Source organism: Melanerpes formicivorus, unplaced genomic scaffold (genome assembly GCF_026170545.1).
Source record: "Melanerpes formicivorus ecotype bairdi unplaced genomic scaffold, bMelFor1.0.p_v2 SCAF_425, whole genome shotgun sequence".
NCBI classification, from domain to species: domain Eukaryota; kingdom Metazoa; phylum Chordata; class Aves; order Piciformes; family Picidae; genus Melanerpes; species Melanerpes formicivorus.
This window is the reverse complement of record NW_027142777.1, coordinates 52,850-77,120: the sequence shown is the minus strand read 5'-3', so window position 1 is coordinate 77,120 and position 24,271 is coordinate 52,850. Positions and strand designations below refer to the sequence as shown.

General features: G+C 50.3%; 1 protein-coding gene across 4 annotated transcripts in view; it reads right to left on the bottom strand.

Moving 5' to 3' along the window:
* The window catches only part of CAB39L (calcium binding protein 39 like), a 67,618-nt gene that overhangs the window by 13,515 nt on the left and 29,832 nt on the right, over positions 1-24,271 (bottom strand). For 3 of the 4 annotated variants that reach the window (XM_068170561.1, XM_068170558.1, XM_068170559.1), the window contains exons 3-6: positions 22,939-23,103; positions 16,080-16,198; positions 7,376-7,544; positions 1,851-1,910 (exon numbers count right to left, since the gene is read on the bottom strand). In XM_068170561.1, coding sequence (XP_068026662.1) covers positions 1,851-1,910; positions 7,376-7,544; positions 16,080-16,198; positions 22,939-23,103 — 513 coding nt within the window. The remainder of the gene's footprint in view (positions 1-1,850; positions 1,911-7,375; positions 7,545-16,079; positions 16,199-22,938; positions 23,104-24,271) is intronic. The other variant, XM_068170560.1, reaches the window with a different exon arrangement.

Sequence of the window (24,271 nt, the reverse complement as noted above, 5' to 3'; positions counted from 1 at the left end):
ACCAAGCCACAAAAAACAGCATGAAAAATGGCAGCAAACCAATGGACTAATTGGCTTAGGATGGCAAAAGGACTGCTCACACCTCAGCCCCCCCGTGTAGGTAAAATGGGACTTCCAACAATGCTGAAAGTTCTTCTGGTAACCCTTCCCCTGTGCCCCAAAGTGTCACAGTATCAGTCAGGGTTGGAAGGGACCACAAGGATCAGCTAGTTCCAACCCCCCTGCCATGGGCAGGGACACCCCACACTACATCAGCCTGGCCACAGCCTCAGCCAGCCTGGCCTTAAACACCTCCAGGGACAGGGCCCCAACCACCTCCCTGCACAACCCATTCCAGGGCTTCACCACTCTCATGGGGAAGAACTTCCTCCTCCCCTCCAGCCTCAATCTCCCCACCTCCAGCTTCATTCCATTCCCTTTATCACTCCCTGAGATCCTGAGCAGTCCCTCCCCAGCCTTCCTGTAGCCCCCTTCAGATCCTGGAAGGCCACAATGAGGTCACCTGGGAGCCTTCTCTTCTGCAGACTGAACAGCCCCAACTCCTTCAGTCTATCCTTGTAGGGCAACTAACACTGGCATGGCCCTACCAGTGCTGAAACACCACACAACTCTTCCAAAACATGCCCAGAGTCCCTCCATCACCCATTTACATGCTAATTTTACAATTCCATTCACATCTGAGGAGATACAGTGCCTGCAGAGAGGAATAACACTTGCATTTCAACTAAGAGTTCTCCCACTGCCTTGGCTTGTGCTCCCAGGTGTCTGTGTAGGTGTCTCTGCTTCAAACACCACATGGGGATTCTGCTTCAGTAAAAGCAGCATTTAACTCTGCAGTCCCATGCCACTGCTGTATGTGGTGCACAAACCCCCTCTGTGTGTGTATACACACACACACACACACACATACTCACACATATATGTATGTATGTAGATAGGATAGGATAGGATAGGATAGGATAGGATAGGATAGGATAGGATAGGATAGGATAGGATAGGATAGGATAGAATAGAATAGAATAGAATAGTTTCATAGTTAGAATAGAATACAATACAATAGAATAGAATACAATAGAATAGACCAGGTTGGAAGAGACCTGCAAGATCATCAAGTCCAACCTATCATCCAACACCACCCAACCAACTAAGCCATGCAACCAAGCACCGTCAAGTCTCCTCCTGAACACCTCCAGTGATGGTGACTCCACCACCTCCTCAGGCAGCCTACAGGGAGGTCATTCTGCCCTGGACTCAGCACTGGTTAGGCCACACCTTGAGTCCTGTGTCCAGTTCTGGGCCCCTCAGGTTAGGAAAGAGGTTGAGCTGCTGGAAGGTGTCCAGAGAAGGGCAACAAAGCTGGGGAGGGGTCTGGAGCACAGCCCTGTGAGGAGAGGCTGAGGGAGCTGGGGTTGCTTAGCCTGGAGAAGAGGAGGCTCAGGGGAGACCTTCTTGCCATCTTTAACTACTTTAAAGGAGGTTGTAGCCAGGTGGGGGTTGGTCTCTTCTCCCAGGCAACCAGCACCAGAACAAGAGGACACAGTCTCAAGCTGTGCCAGGGGAGGTTTAGGATGGATGTTAGGAAGAAAGTGTTCCCAGCAAGAGAGATTGGCCATTGGAATGTGCTGCCTGGGGAGGTGGTGGAGTCACCATCCCTGGAGGTGTTTAGGAAGAGCCTGGCTGAGGCACTTGGTGCCATGGTTGAGTTGATTAGATGGTGTTGGGTGATAGGTTGGACTGGATGATCTCACAGGCCTTTTCCAACCTGGTTAATTCTGTATTCTATGTATATATACACACACACACACACAGAGACATACACACACACATTCTCTTCCAACATTTATACTTACCACATCATAATTTTGCTCCAGAAACTCTGCTACCAACAATTTGTGGCGTGTTAACAGGTCCTGGGAGAGAACAGCAGAAGGTTACCTGGAGGGAATGCTCCCTGGATTGTCCCTTGATTCTCAAATGTGTTTCAGTATTTTTCATCAGTTCCTCTTTCAGAAAGCATTTCTGACATGATTTCCAGAGGCAGAAAGCCTTTCAAACCCAGACTGCAGAGTGTGGTTAGCAGGATTTTAAGGAGAGCCTGGTTAATACTAACAATCAATATGAAACTAGCTTAACACTATTCCTTTATATGACTTTTCCCTTCACAGTATCGCCAAGGTTGGAGGAGACCTCAAAGATCATCGAGTCCAACCTGTCACCACAGACCTCATGACTAAACCATGGCACCAAGTGCCACATCCAATCCCCTCTTGAACACCTCCAGGGATGGGGACTCCACCACCTCCCTGGGCAGCACATTCCAGTGGCTAGTCTCTTTCTGTGCAGAACTTTCTCCTCACCTCCAGCCTAAACCTCCCCTGGCACAGCTTGAGACTGTGTCCTCTTGTTCTGGTGCTGGTTGCCTGGGAGAAGAGACCAACCCCCACCTGGCTACAATCTCCCTTCAGGTAGTTGTAGAGGGCAATGAGGTCACCCCTGAGCCTCCTCTTCTCCAGGCTAAGCAACCCCAGCTTCCTCAGCCTCTCCTCACAGGGCTGTGCTCAAGGCCTCTCCCCAGCCTTGTTGCCCTTCTCTGGACACCTTCAAGTCTCTCAATGTCCTTCTTAAACTGAGAGGCCCAGAACTGGACACAGGACTCAAGGTGTGGCCTAACCAATGCAGTGTCCAGGGGCACAATGACCTCCCTGCTCCTGCTGGCCACACTGTTCCTGATGCAGGCCAGGATGCCATTGGCCTTCTTTGCCACCTGGGCACACTGCTGGCTCATGTTCAGGCGGCTGTCAATCAGCACCCCCAGGTCCCTCTCTGTCTGGCAGCTCTCAGCCACTCTGCCCCCAGCCTGTAGCTCTGCATGGGGTTGCTGTGGCCAGAGTGCAGCCCCTGGCACTTGGACTTGTTGAATGCCATCCTGTTGGACTCTGCCCAGCTGTCCAGTGGGTCGAGGTCCCTCTGCAGAGCCTTTCTACCCTCTAACTGACCAACATCTCCCCCTAACTTTCCTTTACTTATGGTCATAGCTCATAGTTCACAGTACTTACCATAAACTGGAGTAGGGGAAAGGAATAAAGTAAATGAACCCTCTATGGGAGGACCCAAAGTCAAAAGTGATCCATGTGCTACCCTGTAGCTGGAAATTATGCTAATATGAATCAACTGCTGATGATGATCTCCAAGAACAGAACCAGAAAAAAGCCCTGTGAGGAGAGGCTGAGGGAGCTGGGGTTGCTTAGCCTGGAGAAGAGGAGGCTCAGGGGAGACCTTCTTGCTCTCTATACCTGAAGGGAGGTTGTAGCCAGGTGGGGGTTGATCTCTTCTCCCAAGCAACCAGCACCAGAACAAGAGGACACAGTCTCAAGCTGTGCCAGGGGAGGTTCAGGCTGGAGGTGAGGAGAAAGTTCTTTCCAGCAAGAGAGATTGGCCATTGGAATGTGCTGCCCAGGGAGGTGGTGGAGTCACCATCCCTGGAGGTGTTCAAGAGGGGATTGGATGTGGCACTTGAAGCCATGGTTTAGTTAGTCATGAGGAGTTGGGTGGTAGGTTGGACTTGATGATCTCTGAGGTCTTTTCCAGCCTTATTGATTCTATGGTAATCCAAATTGAGTTTTGCACAGCAAAGCATGACAGGGCATGGAGCAGCAGTAGTCAGTCAGCACTCTTTCCACCTGCTGCTGGCACCCTCCCCAGCCCACTGCCTCTGCATTTTTAGCAGCCCTCTTTCCTCTCTGCAGTGCACCTGCCTGAATTTAATCAAGAAGCACACCTCCAATCTTCAGAAATTGTAATATTTTCCTTACTGTAAACTCCCTCAGACTTCAGTGCAGATTTGATTAGCCCTCCTCTGGTGCAGAGTCTAGCCAAGGCTTTCAGCTCTGAACCAGACACCCCAGTGGCCACACTACAAACCCAACATGGGGGAAACACAGCTGTAAACATGAGTTCAGTAATCCAGCCAGCAAGCAATCATGGAACCTATCTTTACAGTATTAAAGGAAGAGGTGGCTCCATATTTCATTATTGAGTTGCTTCCCTCTCACTTTATTTAGAATAAATTTAGAATGAACCCAACCAGGTTGGAAGAGACCTTCGAGATCATGGTGTCCAACCCATCAACCAATCCAACACCACCTAAACAACTAACCCATGGCACCAAGCACCCCAGCAAGTCTCCTCCTGAACACTTCCAGGGATGGTGACTCCACCACCTCCCCAGGCAGCCCATTCCAATGGGCAATCACTCTCTCTGTATAGAACTTCCTCCTAACATCCAACCTGAACCTCCCCTGGCACAGCCTGAGGCTGTGTCCTCTTGTTCTGGTGCTGGCTGCCTGAGAGAAGAGACCAACCCCCACCTGTCTACAACCTCCCTTCAGGTAGTTGTAGAGAGTGATAAGGTGACCCCTGAGTCTCCTCCTCTCCAGGCTAAGCAACCCCAGCTCCCTCAGCCTCTCCTCTCAGGGCTGTGCTCCAAACCCCTCCCCAACTTTGTTGCCCTTCTCTGGACACCTTCCAGCAAGTCAACCTCCTTCCTAAACTGAGGAGCCCAGAACTGGCCACAGGACTCGAGGTACTTCTCACTGTTCCAGCTTTTCAGTGTAAAAGACAAATAGGAGAGGGGATGAACAGCTGCTGCATTTCCAGAACTGACCATGGATCAGGTCAGGCAATTGTTGAAAAATGCTGTTCATAGATTTCCCCCCCCCCAAGCATTTTAAAGGCACTCTCTGCCCTGTGTCTGAGGATGAACTGCCCCCATGCTTGCAGCTTTCCAGGGCACGTGAGGATGCAGCATGCTATTTTTAAACCCTGCTAAAAATACACCCAGATCACACAAGTTAAGTTCCACAGCTGTGGATCTGTGAGCCACTTGAATCCCTCTTTCCTGGGGGGAGTGGTGAAGCCCTGGAATGGGTTGTCCAGGGAGGTGGTTGGGGCTCCATCCCTGGCAGTGTTTAAGAGCAGGCTGGATGAGGCTGTGGCCAGGCTGATCTAGTGTGGGGTGTCCCTGCCCATGGCAGGGGGGTTGGAACTAGCTGATCCTTGTGGTCCCTTCCAACCCTGACTGATACTATGATACCATGATACTATGAGTGGTGGCAGCCTGCAGGCCCTGAACCCAGCTTAAGTGACCCCTGTGCCCACCCTGCCTCCTGGCTGGGGCTGAAGTCTGCCCATCATTACCAACCACACATTCTGCTGTGCTGCTCAAAACAAGATGCAAATCTCTTCTGTCAAGCTGGGAACAGGGTCCAGGGGCACTTTTGCTGATCAGAGAGAGTCTTCAGAGTGCAGGGTAAAATGCCAGAAGATTTAAGCATCTCAGTTGTGTTGCACTTTTATACAACCTGACACTGTGTTTTTGACTTGTGTGCATTTCTGTGCCTCCTCCACTCTGGTAACACAACCCTCAGGAGCAGCAGGGCAGCAATGAACAGGCTGCTGTTGATTAACTGGTGGCTTGCATCAGCAATGCTGCTCCTTACTGAAGAATGCAACTTTATCTCCATTATGCAAATCCTCACCCCATTCAGTAGGTCAGCAGAACCCAAGGCCAGGTTGCAGTGGGCATTGAAATGCTGAGATGAACTCTAGCATTCCTTACAGTTGTTCCTGAGGTCTACCTAATCATGTTTCTAATTAGCTTCGAGAGGAAAGAGCGAACAGCTCGTTTCTATGACAGCAAGGCACTCAGTGAGAGAAGATGAAAAGGAGTTGTGGCTATATTTAGAAGAGTCTTTACCCCAAAAGAATTTTCTCCAGCTTGCTTAAATTATTTTTCAGAGCTAAACTAATTCCTCTGTACATTAAGCTCCTCAGCACACACAGCTTTGCTCCCAGACTACACACCACACTGGCACCCTGCAGGAATCATAGAATCAATAAGGTTGGAAAAGACCTCAGAGATCAGCAAGTCCAACCTAGCACCCAACACCTCAGGACTAACTAAACCATGGCTTCAAGTGCCACATCCAATCCCCCCTTGAACACCTCCAGGGATGGTGACTCCACCACCCCCCTGGGCAGCACATTCCAATGGTAAATCACTCCTTCTGGGAAGAACTTTCTCCTCACCACGAGCCAAAACCTCCCCTGGTGCAGCTGGCTGAACACAAGCCAGAAGTGTGCCCAGGTGGCCAAGAAGGCCAATGGCATCCTGGCCTGGATCAGGATAGTGTGGCCAGCAGGAGCAGGGAGGTCACTGTGCCCCTGGACTCAGCACTGGTTAGGTCACACCTTGAGTCCTGTGTCCAGTTCTGGGCCCCTCAACTTAAGAAGGACATTGAGAGACTTGAACGTGTCCAGAGAAGGGCAACAAAGCTGGGGAGGGGTCTCCAACACAAGCCCTGTGAGGCTGAGAGAGCTGGGGTTGTTTAGCCTGGAGGAGAGGAGGCTCGGGGAGACCTTCTTGCTCTCTACAACTCCCTGAAGGAAGGTTGTAGGCAGGTGGGGGTTTGTCTCTTCTCCCAGACAAACAGCACCAGAACAAGAGGACACAGTCTCAAGCTGTGCCAGGGGAGATTTAGGCTGGAGGTTAGGAAGAAATTCTTCCCAGCAAGAGAGATTGGCCATTGGAATGTGCTGCCCAGGGAGGTGGTGGAGTCACCATCACTGGAGGTGTTTAGGAAGAGCCTGGCTGAGGCACTTGGTGCCATGGTTTAGTTGATCAGATGGTGTTGGGTGATAGGTTGGACTTGATGATCTCTGAGATCTTTTCCAACCTGGTTAATTCTATTCCTATTCTATTCTATTCTATTCTATTCTATTCTATTCTATTCTATTCTATTCTATTCTATTCTATTCTATTCTATTCTATTCTATTCCATTCCATTCCACTCCACTCCACTCCACTCCATTCCATTCCATTCCATTCCATTCCATTCCATTCCATTCCATTCCTTTCTCTGCCATTCCATTCTGTTCCATCCATTCCATTCCATTCCATTCCATTCCATTCCATTCCATTCCATTCTGTTCCATCCATTCCATTCCATTCCATTCCATTCCATTCCATTCCATTCCATTCCATTCCATTCCATTCCATTCCATTCCATTCCATTCCATTCCATTCCATTCCTTTCTCTGCCATTCCATTCTGTTCCATCCATTCCATTCCATTCCATTCCATTCCATTCCATTCCATTCCATTCCATTCTATTCTATTCTATCCCATCCCCAAGATTCTTTGTAGGCTTGCCCACTGTTGTGAATCCTGTCACAGACAGACTGAGGATTGCTTATAGCCTTTACCTATCAACCAAAAGAGATTAGTAAGTGTAAAGGTGATGCTACAGTCAGCGGTAACTGCTCACGGAGTGCCGCTCTTGGCAGCACACTGTGACACAGGTACAGGGCAATTTACCTTGAATGTAGCAAAGGCATCAGAAGCTATGTCAAACGTTGACAACTCCACATATCTAAAAAAGTCTCTAAACTGCTCTGAGAAGAGGATGAGCTTGGCCAGGGGCTCATGCCGGATGCACTCTCGCAGCATAATGCCACAGCGTAAGGCAATGTTGGGGGACTCATACCTGAGGAATGAAAACAAACAGAAACAATCAGAACACAGAAGGACAAAGACAAGCAGGCACTTTTCCAGCAATGCAAAGCTCTGTAGCACAGGGAGTGTGCACACCAGAAGGGACACAGTCCACGGACAGCAGCTCCCAGCTGCACCGCTGCCCCCCAGCTTCGGGACCTCAGCTCCAAGCTGAGGAGCAGACTCGCAGGGAAGGCTGCCAGCGTTTCCTGCTGCAAACCCCTGTCTTCCCAAGCCAAAATCCATTCCAGTGTGAATGTGTCTTACACCTCCTCTCTGCAGAAAGACTGTGAGGAGTGCATAATGTTTCAGCAGAACTCCTTTATCCTTCTGAATTGATGAGAAAGCAAAGCCCATGCAATACAGCAATGTCCCCTTGCAGGTTTCATTTTGAGCTCCTCTGCTCTGATGAGAATTCATGAGAAAGCAAAGCCCATACAATACAGCAATGTCCCCTTGCAGGTTTCATTTTGAGCTCCTCTGCTCTGATGAGAATTGATGAGAAAGCAAAGCCCATACAATATAGCAATGTCCCCTTTCAGGTTTCATTCTGAGCTCCTCTGTTTATCCAAGAAAAATAGAACACTTCATGACCATCCATCAGCTTCCACTCCTCTTCTAGGGAACATCACTCTAGAATATGATGATCTGGATGAGGGGATTGAGACAGTCATCAGCCAATTTGCAGATGACACTAAGTTAGGAGCAGATGATGGTCAGTTAGAGGGCAGAAGGGCTCTGCAGAGGGACCTCGACCAACTGGACAGATGGGCAGAGTCCAACAGGATGGCATTCAACAAGTCCAAGTGCCAGGGGCTGCACTTTGGCCACAGCAACCCCATGCAGAGCTACAGGCTGGGGTCAGAGTGGCTGAGAGCTGCCAAACAGAGAGGGACCTGGGGGTGCTGATTGGCTACCTAGGAGGTGACCTAATTGTGGCCTTCCAGTATCTGAAGGGGGCTACAGGAAGGCTGGGGAGGGACTGCTCAGGATCTCAGGGAGTGCTAGGACTAGGGGGAATGGAATGAAGCTGGAGGTGGGGAGATTGAGGCTGGAGGTGAGGAGGAAGTTCTTCCCCAGGAGAGTGGTGAAGCCCTGGAATGGGTTGTCCAGGGAGGTGCTTGGGGCTCTGTCCCTGGAGGTGTTTAAGCCCAGGCTGGCTGAGGCTGTGGCCAGGCTGATGTAGTGTGGGGTGTCCCTGCCCATGGCAGGGGGGTTGGAACTAGCTGATCCTTGTGGTCCCTTCCAACCCTGACTGATACTATGATAAAACTCCAACAGTCAGGAAGGCCTTAAAATGAACTTCTTCCAACAATATACAGTCATGTGAGAGTGATGAAGTCCACAGGACAGAAAGCACACTCTGTTTCAATAAGCTGGCTATACTATATCAGAGCTCTGCATTATCACTCAGAGCTTATCAGCATCGGTTTCCCTTTGCACAATTAATTCCTATCACTGGGCCAAAAGAGAAGCCAAAAGGAGGAAAGCACAAAATGCCATCTGTGCTGTAAAGTGAGTGGGCCCTCAACTTGACCACCAGCTTGCAGTTTAAAAGAATGGTAGTGTTTCAGGAGCATACCAGAGCTGCATGCTTCAAACCGACGTCCACAATAGCAGGCTTGATGAAAAGCGAAGCGCTGTGCCAAACAGGCGAACGAGACTGCCCACCCTCGAGGGACTGCAGGCACTCAAGACCCTATTTGTTTCCTTTTGGGGCTCATTTGCAGCATTTTGCCACAACAACCCCAGGCAGTGCTACAGGCTGGGGGCAGAGTGGCTGAGAGCAGCCAGGCAGAGAGGGACCTGGGGGTGCTGGTCGATGGTAGGCTGAACATGAGCCTGCAGTGTGCCCAGGCAGCCAAGAGGGCAAATGACATCCTGGCCTGCATCAGGAAGAGTGTGGCCAGCAGGAGCAGGGAGGTCATTCTGCCCCTGTACACTGCACTGGTTAGGCCACACCTTGAGTCCTGTGTCCAGTTCTGGGCCCCTCAGTTTAGGAAGGAGGTTGAGATGCTGGAAGGTGTCCAGAGAAGGGCAACAAAGCTGGGGAGGGGTTTGGAGCACAGCCCTGTGAGGAGAGGCTGAGGGAGCTGGGGTTGCTTAGCCTGGAGAGGAGGAGACTCAGGGGTGACCTTCTTGCTCTCTACAACTCCCTGAAGGGAGGTTGTAGACAGGCAGAGGTTGGTCTCTTCTCTCAGGCAGCCAGTGCCAGAACAAGAGGACACAGTCTCAGGCTGCACCAGGGGAGGTTTAAGCTGGAGGTTAGGAAGAAGTTCTACACAGAGAGAGTGATTGCCCATTGGAATGGGCTGCCTGGGGAGGTGGTGGAGTCACCATCCCTGGAGGTGTTCAGGAGGAGACTTGCTGGGGTGCTTGGTGCCATGGGTTAGCTGTTTAGGTGGGTTGGATTGGTTGATGGGTTGGACACGATGATCTTGAAGGTCTCTTCCAACCTGGTCTGATCTATTCTGTTCTTTCTATTCTATTCTATTCTATTCTATTCTATTCTATTCTATTCTATTCTATTCTATTTATGACTCTTTAGACCATGGAGGTTTGCTGATGTTTCCCATTGGGGCATACCTCTCCCCAGCTCCTTTCACAGGAATATTAATTGTCAAGGCAAAAGAGGCGGAGTTGCTGCTAGGAGTGCAGCCAGGAAAACATTTAATAGTTGGCTGAGGAATATTTTGATTGGAATAAAAGCAAATTACATTGTTTCCAGCACAATAACATTTTAAAACAGCAGTATCCACTGAATAATTCTCAGTCAGATCTTCTGTTATCTGGAAGTGGGTTAAGGACCTCAGACTGGTCACAGAAGTGAGGAAAGTTGGGTTTGGCTCTCAAAACATCTTGGAAGACATTTACAGGCTGCCCTGTCATAGAATCATGGAATCAATAAGGTTGGAAAAGACCTCAAACATCATCAAGTCCAACCTGTCCCCCAACACCTCAGGACTAACTAAACCATGGCTCCAAGTGTCACATCCAATCCCCTCTTGAACACCTCCAGGGATGGTGACTCCACCACCTCCCTGGGCAGCATATTCCAACGGCCAATCTCTCTTGCTGTGCAGAACTTTCTCCTCACCTCCAGCCTAAACCTCCCCTGGTGCAGCCTGAGACTGTGTCCTCTTGTTCTGGTGCTGGTTGCCTGGGAGAAGAGACCAACCCCCACCTGGCTACAACTTGCCTTCAGGTAGTTGTATACAGCAATGAGGTCTCCCCTGAGCCTCTTCTTCTCCAGGCTATGCAACCCCAGCTCCCTCAGCCTCTCCTCATAGGCTTTGTGCTTGAAACCTCTCCCCAGCCTCATTGCCCTTCTCTGGACACATTCAAGAGTCTCAATGTCTTTCTTAAACTGAGGGGCCCAGAACTGGACACAGGACTCAAGTTGTGGCCTACCCAGGCATGTTGCCTCCACCCACACTTACATGCAAAGCCACCAGGCAGGAATGATAGAAATGCCTTTCAAAAATCACCTTCAACAAGCCATGAGTGCTGTATGCCAATGTATTATGACAGCAGGAAACAATACCTTGTGCCTCTCTGCTCACATTAAGCTTGCAACTTAAAGAAATCCCCACAGGCTGGCTACTGGGGCCACCAGAAAAGCAAATGGTGGGCTTGAAATGTTTCAAAGCATATACTGTGGAGGCTGAAAGAGGCAAGACTGAAAGCAGAGATCCATCTGGGTGCAAAGGGAATCACACTTGCTTGTCTGGTGCAGAAGATGGCACAAGGTAAGGAGCTCAGGCAGGAGATGAGGAAGGCATTGAGCCTGAGAGACACAAGGATTTGACAAACAGCTACACTCTGATCTGACTTTACAGTAACTTATAGAGCCTGAGTTTATCCTTGCATGAACTCAAGGGGAGTTTTGCAGCTTCAGCCAATCCACCACTAAAGCTTTAACTGCGCTGTGATATGGAGAGATCATCACAAGACAAATCAGGGCAGTGACTAAGTATGTTAGAGATAGCAGATGGCATGAGATATATATATAAATATAGATATATATATGGGATTTATAAATGAGTTACACAAACTTCAAGGCCTCTACAGTCCCTGTGATAGAGGGGGAATGTTTTAAATTGCAAAGGACAAAAGCTATTTCCAGGCCAATGCAACATGCTTGACAACAGAGAGAGAAAACAACTGGTACTCTCTATACACCCCATGTTGTATTCATCTGAAATCCTACTCATATACAAAGCCAGCACTCCCAGAAAGTAAAGCACTATGAAAGCAAGTCCTCATAGAATAATAGAATCAACAAGGTTGGAAAAGACCTCAGAGATCATCAAGTCCAACCTGGCACCCAACACCTCAGGACTAATTAAACCATGGCTGCAAGTGCTACGTCCAATCCTTTCTTGAACACCTTCAGTGATGGTGACTCCACCACCTCCCTGGGCAGCACATTCCAATGGGCAATCACTCTCTCTGTGTAAAACTTCCTCCTGACCTCCAACCTGAACTTCCTCTGGCGCAGCCTGAGACTGTGTCCTCTTGTTCTGGTGCTGGGTGCCTGGGAGAAGAGACCAACCCCCACCTGGCTACAACCTCCCTTCAGGCAGTTGTAAAGAGCAAGAAGGTCTCCCCTGAGCCTCTTCTTCTCCAGGCTAAGCAACCCCAGCTCCCTCAGCCTCTCCTCACAGGTCTTGTGTTTGAGACCTCTCCCCATCCTCGTTGCCCTTCTCTGGACACCTTCAAGTGTCTCAATGTCCTTCTTAAACTGAGGGGCCCAGAACTGGACACAGGCCTCATGCAGCAGGAAGGTCAATTAGCCTACCAAGAAAAATAAAGAAAAAGCAGTGAACTACGTGCTGTAAATGCCTCTGAAGCTGGGAAGCTGGCAGGAAGCAGCCACCAAGCAGAATTAAGCCCACAAGGCATAAAGAGTTATCTCAAGCTGGCAGCGCCGCGGGAGTATGCAGCAGGAAACCCTGGGCGGGAGCTCTGATTCAGGATCCTTCCCACTCAACAGAGCTGATATTATGCAGTGCAAAAGTAACCTTTTGTTGAGGCTGCTGGGAATTGACTGTCAGGGAGCAGAGGAAATTTTGCATCCCATACAAGCACAACAATGACAAGCCCTCCCAACGGTCCCAAGGTGTCTCTCCTGCAGTCACGCTAGAACCATTACAGAGTGTTCTTCCTCTCCAAATGTCAGATAACTGCCACTGCATGGTGCAAGCCAGCCAAATCCACTTTCCTTCTCTTGAAGCAGATGCTGATTGCATGTATTTTGTTCAGCACTAAGCAAATAGGAAAACATGTCCTTAAGTCACGTTTTCAAGTGGTGGTGTCTAACCTGAGCACGTGTTTCCCAGCCTCATAGCTGGCTGCACACAAGCACCACACGCTCCAGCTGCATAGTCAGAGCCCTGCCCTTGCTGCAGGCACATATTTTAGGTACTAGCCCTGTGAGGAGAGGCTGAGAGAGCTGGGGTTGCTTAGCCTGGAGAAGAGGAGGCTCAGGGAAGACCTTCTTGCTCTTTACAACTGCCTGAAGGGAGGTTGTAGCCAGGTGGGGGTTGGTCTCTTCTCCCAGGCAACCAGCACCAGAGCAAGAGGACACAGTCTCAAGCTGTGCCAGGGGAGGTTTAGGCTGGATGTTAGGAAGAAATTCTTCCCAGAAAGAGAGATTGGCCTTTGGAATGTGCTGCCCAGGGAGGTGGTGGAGTCACCATCAGAACAGAACAGAACAGATAGAATTAACCAGGTTGGAAAAGACCTCAGAGATCATCAAGTCCAACCTATCACCCAACACCATCTAATCAACTAAACCATGGCACCAAATGCCTCATCCAGTCTCTTCCTAAACACCTCCAGTGATGGTGACTCCACCACCTCCCTGGGCAGCACATTCCAATGGCCAATCTCTCTTGCTGGGAAGAATTTCTTCCCAACATCCAGCCAAAACCTCCCCTGGCACAGCTGATGTCCTCTCTGCACAGCAGTCTGCTCCCCTTCCTTGGCCAATTTACCTTGGGAACCACCAGACTACAGCTAAGCACTGACTTCCTCAAAGGTTAAAAGACAAAAACCCCAAAGATTTAATGCTGAAGGTTGGGGAGGTGAAGGTTGACCAGGTGAATTTTCTCCTCAGCCTGGTGGCAGAGCTAAAGGATGAAGTGGCTGAGCTGAAGGAGGAGGTAGCTAGGCTAAGGACAATAAGGGAAAGTGAAAGGGAGTTAGATTTGTGGGAGAAGGCTCTGCAGATCTCCCCTGCTGAGGGAAAAGTCCCTGGAAACAGAGAGGGATGGATACAGGTCCCTGCCAGGGGTAGCAAGAGAAATCCACCCTGACCCTCTCCTCCTCCTCTGCTGCCCTTGCATAATAAGTATGAGGGGAGTTCATTAGTTTCATTCATTCATTCATTCATTCAGGGTTGGAAGGGACCACAAGGATCAGCTAGTTCCAACCCCCCTGCCATGGGCAGGGACACTCCACACTACATCAGCCTGGACAGAGCCTCAGCCAGCCTGGCCTTAAACACCTCCAGGGACAGGGCCCCAACCACCTCCCTGCACAACCCATTCCAGGGCTTCACCACTCTCATGGGGAAGAACTTCCTCCTCACCTCCAGCCTCAATCTCCCCACCTCCAGCTTCATTCCATTCCCCCTAGTCCTAGCACTCCCTGAGATCCTGAGCAGTCCCTCCCCAGCCTTCCTGGAGCCCCCTTCAGATCCTGGAAGGCCACAATGAGGTCACCTGGGAGCCTTCTCTTCTGCAGACTGAACAGCCCCAACTCCTTCAGTCTGTCCTCACAGCAGAGGTGCTCCAGCCCTCTGCTCATCCTCCTGGCCCTTCTCTGGACACCTTCCAGCACCTCCACATCCCTCTTGCAATAGGGGCTCCAGAACTGGAGGCAGGACTCCAGGTGGGGTCTCCCCAGAGCTGAGCAGAGGGGGAGAATCACCTCCCTTGCCCTGCTGGCCACACTTCTCCTGCTGCAGCCCAGGATCTGATTGGCTTTGTGGGCTGCAAGTGCACACTGAGAGCTCCTGTTGAGCTTTTTGTCCACCAGCACCCCCAAGGCTCTCTCCTCAGGGCTACTTTCCAGCCAGAATGAATTTAAAGTTGCAGTTCAGATGTGGCTACAAGCCTTGGGGAAGTCTGTCCTACAGACACAACTATTCTTTTGATGCATGTTCTTTTGTCTTCTCTCTGTTGTACCACAGAATGGCCCAGTTTTGCTCCAGTTATTTACAGACACCATTGTAAGCCAGTCCTGCAGTGCAAAAAATGTCTAAATGAAACCCCAGCAGTCGTCAACAGTGCTGCACAGGAGTTCAGGGCAAGAGCTGGAGCACACATCACGTGGGGGAGCAGTCAAAACCAATCAGCACACAATTATTCCAACATGTGGAATTATTCCAGCAGAGTTTGGTGACAGAAAAAAAAATAACAGTCAAATAAAAGACTCCAGTAATGAAAAAATAGAAGTGGAAAGATGAGCCACAACAACCCCAGGGAGAGCTACAGGCTGGGGTCGGAGTGGCCCCAAACAGAGAGGGAGCTGGGGGTGCTGATTGACAGCCACCTGAACATGAGCCAGCAGTGTGCCCAGGTGGCCAAGAATAGAATGGGATAAACCAGGTTGGAAGAGACCTCCAAGATCATCATGTCCAACCTATCATCCAACACCACCTAATCAACTAACCCATGGCACCAAGCACCCCATCAAGTCTCCTCCTGAACACCTCCAGGGATGGTGACTCCACCACCTCCTCGGCCAATGGCATCCTGGCCTGCGTCAGGAAGAGTGTGGCCAGCAGGAGCAGGGAGGTCATTCTGCCCCTGGACTCTGCACTGGAGTTAGGCCACACCTTGAGTCCTGTGTCCAGTTCTGGGCTCCTCAGCTTAAGAAGGACATTGAGACAATTGAACATGTCCAGAGAAGGGCAACAAGGCTGGGGAGAGGCCTTGAGCACAGCCCTGTGAGGAGAGGCTGAGGGAGCTGGGGTTGCTTAGCCTGGAGAAGAGGAGGCTCAGGGGAGACCTCATTGCCCTCTACAACTCCCTGAAGGGAGGTTGTAGCCAGGAGGGAATTGGTCTCTTCTCTCAGGCAACCAGCACCAGAACAAGAGGACACAGTCTCAAGCTGTACCAGGGGAAGTTTAGGCTGGAGGTGAGGAGAAAGCTCTTCACTGAGAGAGTTGTTGACCACTGGAATGTGCTGCCCAAGGAGGTGGTGGAGTCACCATCCCTGGAGGTGTTCAAGAGGGGATTGGATGTGGCACTTGGTGTCATGGTCTAGTCATGAGGTCTGTTGTGACAGGTTGGACTTGATCTTTGAGGTCTCTCCCAACCTTGGTAATACTGTGATACTGTGAAAGTCAATATCAAACCAGTAAAATAAGAACCTGGAACAAAATCTGTTATTTAAGACCAAAAAAAAAACCCCACCAAAACCCAAGAACCAAACTAAAAGTGAGAACACAGATCAGCTGCAGTGTCAGCATTCTCCAGGCCATGCTCTCCAATGAAAAGCAAATTAGAGCACCTACCCTTTGAGAAGCATGAACAGGATGTGTGGATGGGCACTGATGTATTCCACAGTGGGGCTGCGTGTGCCAATCTGTCTCCTCAAGATGTTGTTAAATATCTGGGAAACGTCCTTTTTTCCCTGTTAAAGGAGCAAAGCAGAGCTTCAACTGGACAAGCCTGAACAGAAGACCTTTACTATAATCTCTGCTTAAAGCAGGAAATAAATTGAAACCAAGCCAGACTGCTTTCATGAGCTCTCCACAGTCACACACCCTCATACGTGGCTTCTTCAGTGTCACAAGAAGAATAGAATAGAATAGAATAGAATAGAATAGAATAGAATAGAATAGAATAGAATAGAATAGAATAGAATAGACCAGGTTGGAAGAGACCTTCAAGACCATCATCTCCAACCCATCAACCAATCCAGCCCACCTAAACAACTAACCCATGGCACCAAGCACCCCATCAAGTCTCCTGAACATCTCCAGTGATGGTGACTCCACCACCTCCCCAGGCAGCCCATTCCAATGGGCAATCACTCTCTCTGTGTAGAACTTCTTCCTAACATCCAACCTAAACCTCCCCTGGCACAGCCTGAGACTGTGTCCTCTTGTTCTGGTACTGGGTGCCTGGGAGAAGAGACCAACCTCTGCCTGGCTACAACCTCCCTTCTGGGAGTTGTAGAGAGGAAGAAGGTCTCCCCTGAGCCTCCTCTTCTCCAGGCTAAGCAACCCCAGCTCCCTCAGCCTCTCCTCACAGGGCTGTGCTCCAAACCCCTCCCCAGCTTTGTTGCCCTTCTCTGGACTCACTCCAGCAAGTCAACCTCCTTCCTAAACTGAGGAGCCCAGAACTGGACACAGGACTCAAGGTGTGGCCTAACCAGTGCAGTGTCCAGGGGCACAATGACCTCCCTGCTCCTGCTGGCCACATTGTTCCTGATGCAGGCCAGGATGCCATTGGCCTTCCAGGCTGCCTGGGCAGACTGCAGGCTCATGTTCAGCCTACCATCGACCAGCACCCCCAGGTTCCTCAACCTCAGGGAGGTTGTAGCCAGGTGGGGCTTGGTCTCTTCTCCCAGGCAAGCAGCACCAGAACAAGAGGACACAGTCTCAAGCTGTGCCAGGGGAGGTTTAGGCTGGATGTTAGGAAGAAGTTCTTCCCAGCAAGAGAGATTGGCCATTGGAATGTGCTGCCCAGGGAGGTGGTGGTGTCCCTGGAGGTGTTTAGGAAGAGCCTGGATGAGGCACTTGGTGCCATGGTTTAGTTGATTAGATGGTGCTGGGTGATAGGTTGGACTTGATGATCTCTGAGGTCTTTTCCAACCTGGTTAATTCTATTCTATTCTATTCTATTCTATTCTATTCTATTCTATTCTATTCTATTCTATTCTATTCTATTCTATTCTATTCTATTCTATTCTACTCTGTTCTGTCCTATCCTATCCTGTCCTATACTATCCTATCTCACCATGAAGAATGAAATACTTACTCCTGATAAAACAGCTGTGCCACACTCCCACTTTAGTGACAACCAGGATCCATGACTTTCTCCTGCTCTTCTCCTGCATACATGTATCTGCACAATCATGCTTTGTCTCTGAGTGCTTCCCTGTGCAAACAGCTTTTAAGATCTTTCCAAATGATGTCTTATTCAACCACAGAGTTTGCCAGTACATCTTACATTAGAAGACCTCTTCCTCCCCCACCACTTTCTCCCCTGGCTACAGGAGACAAAGTGACATGTGAAATACATGGAGGAAGGAGACTGCTCACTATCGACCAGTATCCAAGACACTGAGTCAACAGCAGGTCACTGTGCACAGGGCAAGCTAAAGCAGAAGGTTTCTTATAATCTGCTCATGCTCTTTGATCTGCCTTGAGAGGACCAACATTCCTTGGTGGGGAACTTATTCAACATCTGAAGCCAAGGAGCAGATAGTTTCACCCAGAAGGCAATTCCCTGGTTTCACCTCTACCAATGAATCACTGCTGAGAAACACAAAACTATTCTGCTTCCCAACCCAGCTGGCTTGGAGACTCAGGGAATTAAAGAGAGGAATCAAAGCAGAGCAGGCCAGTCCATCTGCCTTTGTCCACAACACTTTTGACCCTTGGACATTTGCTTAATTAGCCAATTTCTGTACAAAGTCATCCCATTCTACCCTGTCTTTACAACACCCATGACATATGCCTGGAATCCTGTGATCCCCAGTGGCCTCAGCAGCTATTCCAAGATGAAAACAACAGAGAGAGAGGAAAGCTGTTGACAGGGGGAGGTGAAAACAGCCAAAACCTGAGATGATCTCTGCTATGCAAAACTTAACATTAGTTACTTAAAATTAGGTACACTGCACCACTATCTATATCTCCTGCTCTACCCTTAGACAGAGAGATACACCTAGAGAGAGAGAGATGTCTGTTTGTGGCCTTCCAGGATCTGAAGGGGGCTACAGGAAGGCTGGGGAGGGACTGCTCAGGATCTCAGGGAGTGCTAGGACTAGGGGGAATGGAATGAAGCTGGAGGTGGGGAGATTGAGGCTGGAGGTGAGGAGGAAGTTCTTCCCCAGGAGAGTGGTGAAGCCCTGGAATGGGTTGTGCAGGGAGGTGGTTGGGGCCCTGTCCCTGGAGGTGTTTAAGCCCAGGCTGGCTGAGGCTGTGGCCAGGCTGATGTAGTGTGGGGTGTCCCTGCCCATGGCAGGGGGGTTGGAACTAGCTGATCCTTGTGGTCCCTTCCAACCCTGACTGATACCGTGATACTATCTCTAATTACATCCAGTTTTCTGGAGATGAGTGACAGCAAAAGCCAGAGAAGTTGGTCTCTCTGGATTCTCCTAGAGGAAATTAGAGGCAGGTAGGAGGGAACCAGTGCAGAATTCCCTCACCACAAGACAGCTCTAAAAATTGCAGGAATACTAAAATGTTTCTTACTTGGATCTGCAATTTGGTTGTACTGTCATGAAATGCACATGGCCACTGGAGCACAAGGTAAGGCAGTGTGGATAGAAGGCAGCTAGAGAGGGACAAAAGCACTGCAAATGATGCCTTTACATCAATAATAAAGGATAGGGTAGGGTAGGATAGGATAGGATAGGATAGGATAGGATAGGATAGGATAGGATAGGATAGGATGGAATGGAATGGAATGGAATGGAATGGAATGGAATAGAATAGAATAGAATAGAATAGAATAGAATAGAATAGAATAGAATAGAATAGAATAGAATAGAATAGAATAGAATAGAATAGAATAGAATAGAATTAACCAGGTTGGAAAAGACCTTCAAGATTGAGTCCAACCTATCACCCAACACCATCTAATCAACTAAACCATGGCACCAAGCACCCCATCAAGTCCCTTTATAAACACCTCCAGTGATAGTGACTCCAGCACCTCCCTGGGCAGCACATTCCAATGGCCAATCTCTCTTGCTGGGAAGAACTTCTCCCTAACATCCAGCCTAAACCTCCCTTGGCACAGCTTGAGACTGTGTCCTCTTGTTCTGGTGCTGCTTGCCTGGGAGAAGAGACCAACCCCCACCTGACTACAACCTCCCTTCAGGTAGTTGCAGACAGCAAGAAGGTCTGAGCAAGGAGGGCCGAGCCCAGAGAGTGGTGGTGAATGGTGCCACAGCCAGCTGGCAGCCAGGCACCAGTGGTGTGCCTCAGGGATCAGTGCTGGGCCCCATCCTCTTTAACATCTCCATTGATGATCTGGATGAGGGCATTGAGTCCATCAGCAGTAAATTTGCAGATGACACCAAGCTGGGGGCAGGAGTTGATCTGCTGGAGGGTAGAGAGGCTCTGCAGAGGGACCTGGACAGGCTGGGCAGATGGGCAGAGTCCAAGGGCAGGAGATTGAACACATCCAAGTGCCAGGTTCTGCACATTGGCCACAACAATCCCATGCAGTGCTACAGGCTGGGGTCAGAGTGGCTGAGAGGGACCTGGGGGTGCTGGTTGATGGTAGGCTGAACATGAGCCTGCAGTGTGGCCAGGTGGCCAAGAGGGCCAATGGCATCCTGGCCTGCATCAGGAACAGTGTGGCCAGCAGGAGCAGGGAGGTCATTCTGCCCCTGTAAACTGCACTGCTTAGGCCACACCTCGAGTCCTGTGTCCAGTTCTGGGCTCCTCAGTTTAGGAAGGAGGTTGAGTTGCTGGAAGGTGTCCAGAGAAGGGCAACAAAGTTGGTGAGGGGCTTGGAACACAGCCCTGTGAGGAGAGGCTGAGGGAGCTGGGGTTGCTTAGCTTGGAGAGCCAACCTGGTTTATTCTATGTATTCCCCTGAGCCTCCAGGCTAAGCAACCCCAGCTCCCTCAGCCTCTCCTCACAGGGCTGTGCTCCAAACCCCTCCCCAGCTTTGCTGCCCTTTGTTGCCCTACAGACAAGCTGTATCATAACAATTCTTCACATTTCATTTCCATTCCCATTTTTCTCTTCTCCTCTTATCTTGGCTGTTCTGCTTTGCCTGGGAGCAGATAACACTTCTGGCTGACCTCGAGATGAGACTAACACTGCTTTCTCTCAACTCCTCTCTCTCTCTTGGTACAGGGGGATCTGGCAGGTTGGGGGGGAGTGGAGCAGCTTTGGGTGGAGGGGGTTCATGTTGTTTGCTAATTGTAAATCTCTGTATAATATTGTAACTCCTGTCTATTTTGTACCTGTTCATTGCATTCCAGTGCAGAGTGTAGTTTTGGCTTGTAAATACAGCTCCAGTTGCTTCTAACTGAGCTGCTCTGGCTGGGAGTTAATGTATGGGGGAAACTTCAACCCACCACACTTCTGTAGGATGAACAAGCTCTTATTCATAGAACAAAACAGAAGCAGGAAGGTTGGGGAATGGCAAAAGTCAATGGAAAGATGAAGATCACTGGAGGTGTTCAGGAGGAGACTTGATGGGGTGCTTGGTGCCATGGGTTAGCTGTTTGGGTGGGTTGGATTGGTTGATGGGTTGGACACGATGATCTTGAAGGTCTCTTCCAACCTGGTCTGGTCTGGTCTATTCTATTCTATTCTATTCTATTCTATTCTATTCTATTCTATTCTATTCTATTCTATTCTATTCTATTTTCTATTCTATCCTGCAGCATGCCCTCTTACTACCTTGTTGTTTCAGTAACATTTTTTTCTACTGTTTTGTCCAGAAATGAATGAAGAGCTTTTATCATGGCAAAGTCTGCTTTGCAGCAAGGTTTATTAGAGCAGTTTGTATTGCTGTCTACAACTACCTGAAGGGAGGCTGTAGCCAGGTGGGGGTTGGTCTCTTCTCCCAGGCAACCAGCACCAGAACAAGAGGACACAGTCTCAAGCTGTGCCAGGAGAGGTTTAGGCTGGAGGTGAGGAGAAAGTTCTTCCCAGCAAGAGAGATTGGCCATTGGAATGTGCTGCCCAGGGAGGTGGTGGAGTCACCATCCCTGGAGGTGTTTAGGAAGAGCCTGGATGAGGCACTGGTGCCATGGTTTAGTTGATTAGATGGTGTTGGGTGCTAGGTTGGACTTGATGGTCTCAAAGGTCTATTCCAACCTGGTTAATTCTATTCTAGGCTCTGGCCAGGCTGATGTAGTGTGGGGTGTCGCTGCCCACGAGTGGGGGGTTGGATCTAGATGATCCTTGTGGTCCCTTCCAACCCTGACTGATACTATACTATTCTATTCTAAGCTTCTTATGCTACCGTCCAAACTCCAAGCCCCATGGTACTTTGCTCCAGCCAGCACTTCCACTTCTAAACTGGCATGATGGCAGCGTGGCATTGAATGTGCTTCAGCAGATTCAGTGGGCTAAACCCAGGACATGTGTCTCCCAGGACATGTGTCTCCCAGGACATGTGTCTCCCAGGACACTGACCAATCTCCAGCAGATACTCAGTGGGTTTGCTGATGACACCAAGCTGTGTGGTGCAGCAGACAGGCTGGAGGGAAGGGAGGCCATCCAGAGGGACCTGGACAGGCTGGAGAGGTGGGCACAAGCCAACCTCAGGAGGTTCAACAAGACCAAGGGCAGGGTCCTGCAGCTGGGTGGAGGCAATCCCAGGCACAAATGCAGGCTGGGCAGGGACTGGCTGGAAAGCAGCCCTGAGGAGAGAGACTTGGGGGTGCTGGGGGAGGAGAAGCTCACCAGGAGCTCTCAGTGTGCACTTGCAGCCCACAAAGCCAATCAGATCCTGGGCTGCATCAGGAGAAGTGTGGCCAGCAGGGCAAGGGAGGTGATTCTCCCCCTCTGCTCAGCTCTGGGGAGACCCCACCTGGAGTCCTGCCTCCAGTTCTGGAGCCCCTATTGCAAGAGGGATCTGGAGGTGCTGGAAGGTGTCCAGAGCAGGGCCAGGAGGATGAGCAGAGGGCTGGAGCACCTCTCCTGTAAGGACAGACTGAAGGAGTTGGGGCTGTTCAGTCTGGAGAAGAGAAGGCTCCCAGGTGACCTCATTGTGGCCTTCCAGGATCTGAAGGGGGCTACAGGAAGGCTGGGGAGGGACTGCTCAGGATCTCAGGCAGTGCTAGGACTAGGGGGAATGGAATGAAGCTGGAGGTGGGGAGATTGAGGCTGGAGGTGAGGAGGAAGTTCTTCCCCATGAGAGTGGTGAAGCCCTGGAATGGGTTGTCCAGGGAGGTGGTTGGGGCCCTGTCCCTGGAGGTGTTTAAGGCCAGGCTGGATGAGGCTGTGGCCAGGCTGATGTAGTGTGGGGTGTCCCTGCCCATGGCAGGGGGGTTGGAACTAGCTGATCCTTGTGGTCCCTTCCAACCCTGACTGATACTATGATACTTCCTTCAGCAGGTGAAAAACAGTTACAAAGGCAATAAAATCATTTAGGCTTCAGAAAAATACATCCCTACTGACTGACACCACTGAGACCAAGGAGATGAATGGTTCGTGGAAGCTCACCTACCTCAAAGTCTATCAGCTGTAGGTTGGCAATGAGTGTCACTAGAAGGCCACTGTTGTATAACTCTTGTGCCAGCTGAGCCACAATTTCTGTAGGGGGCTCTTTGTCTGTGGTCCCACACAGAATTTCCTTCATTGCTTGCAGAGATTTTGACACTTCCTCTGATGCCTGCACACCAGCAAATAAGGGGTTTGGGTACAAAAACGAGGAGAAAAAAGAAAGAAGAAAGAAAAGTTCATTATTAAAGACAAGCAGTTCAAAGCAAAAGCTTCCAACTACCTAGGATGGTTATTCATCCATTGCAAAATGGTTTTAATAACTTTATGTAACCACTGAGGCTGGAACATCCACACTGGATCCTGCAGGTTCTATAGAAACACATGGATATATCCCATGTACAAATGGCCTTACAAACCACAGCCACACAGCAGGGGCAGGAGGGCAGCTACCCACAGGCATCAACAAGAGGCTGTTTGGGTTTGGAAGCAGGCACTGCCCCACAGGGGCAGCAGCACTCTCACCATTGCTCCACCCCAGTGGGGTCAACCAAGGCATATGGGGACAGAGGTTGGAGGTAGTGGAGTGAGTCCAGAGAAGGGCAACAAAGCTGGGGAGGGGTTTGGAGCACAGCCCTGTGAGGAGAGGCTGAGGGAGATGGGGTTGCTTAGCCTGGAGAGGAGGATACTCAGGGGAGACCTTCTTGCTCTCTACAGCTCCCTGAAGGGAGGTTGTAGAGAGGCAGAGGTTGGTCACTTCTCCCAGGCAGCCAGAACCAAGTAGTTGTACACAGCAAGAAGGTCTCCCCTGAGCCTCCTCTTCTGCAGGCTAAGCAACCCCAGCTCCCTCAGCCTCTCCTCACAGGGCTGTGCTCCAAACTCCTCCCCAGCTTTGTTGCCCTTCTCTGGACACCTTCCAGCAACTCAACATCTTTCCTAAACTGATGAGCCCAGAACGGGACACAGGACTCAAGGTGTGGCCTAACCAGTGCTGAGCACAGGGACACAAAGTCCTCCCTGCTCCTGCTGGCCACACTGTTCCTGATGCAGGCCAGGATGCCATTGGCCTTCTTGGTCACCTGGGCACACTGCAGGCTCATGTTCAGCCTACCATCAACCAGCACCCCCAGGTCCCTCTCTGCCTGGCTGCTCTCAGCCACTCTGACCCCAGCCTGTAGCACTGCATGGGGTTGCTGTGGCCAATGTGCAGCACCTGGCACTTGGATGTGTTCAATCTCCTGCCCTTGCACTCTGCCTATCTGCCCAGCCTGTCCAGGTCCCTCTGCAGAGCTCTCCTACCCTCTAACAGATCAACACCTGCTCCCAGCTTGCTCTCATCT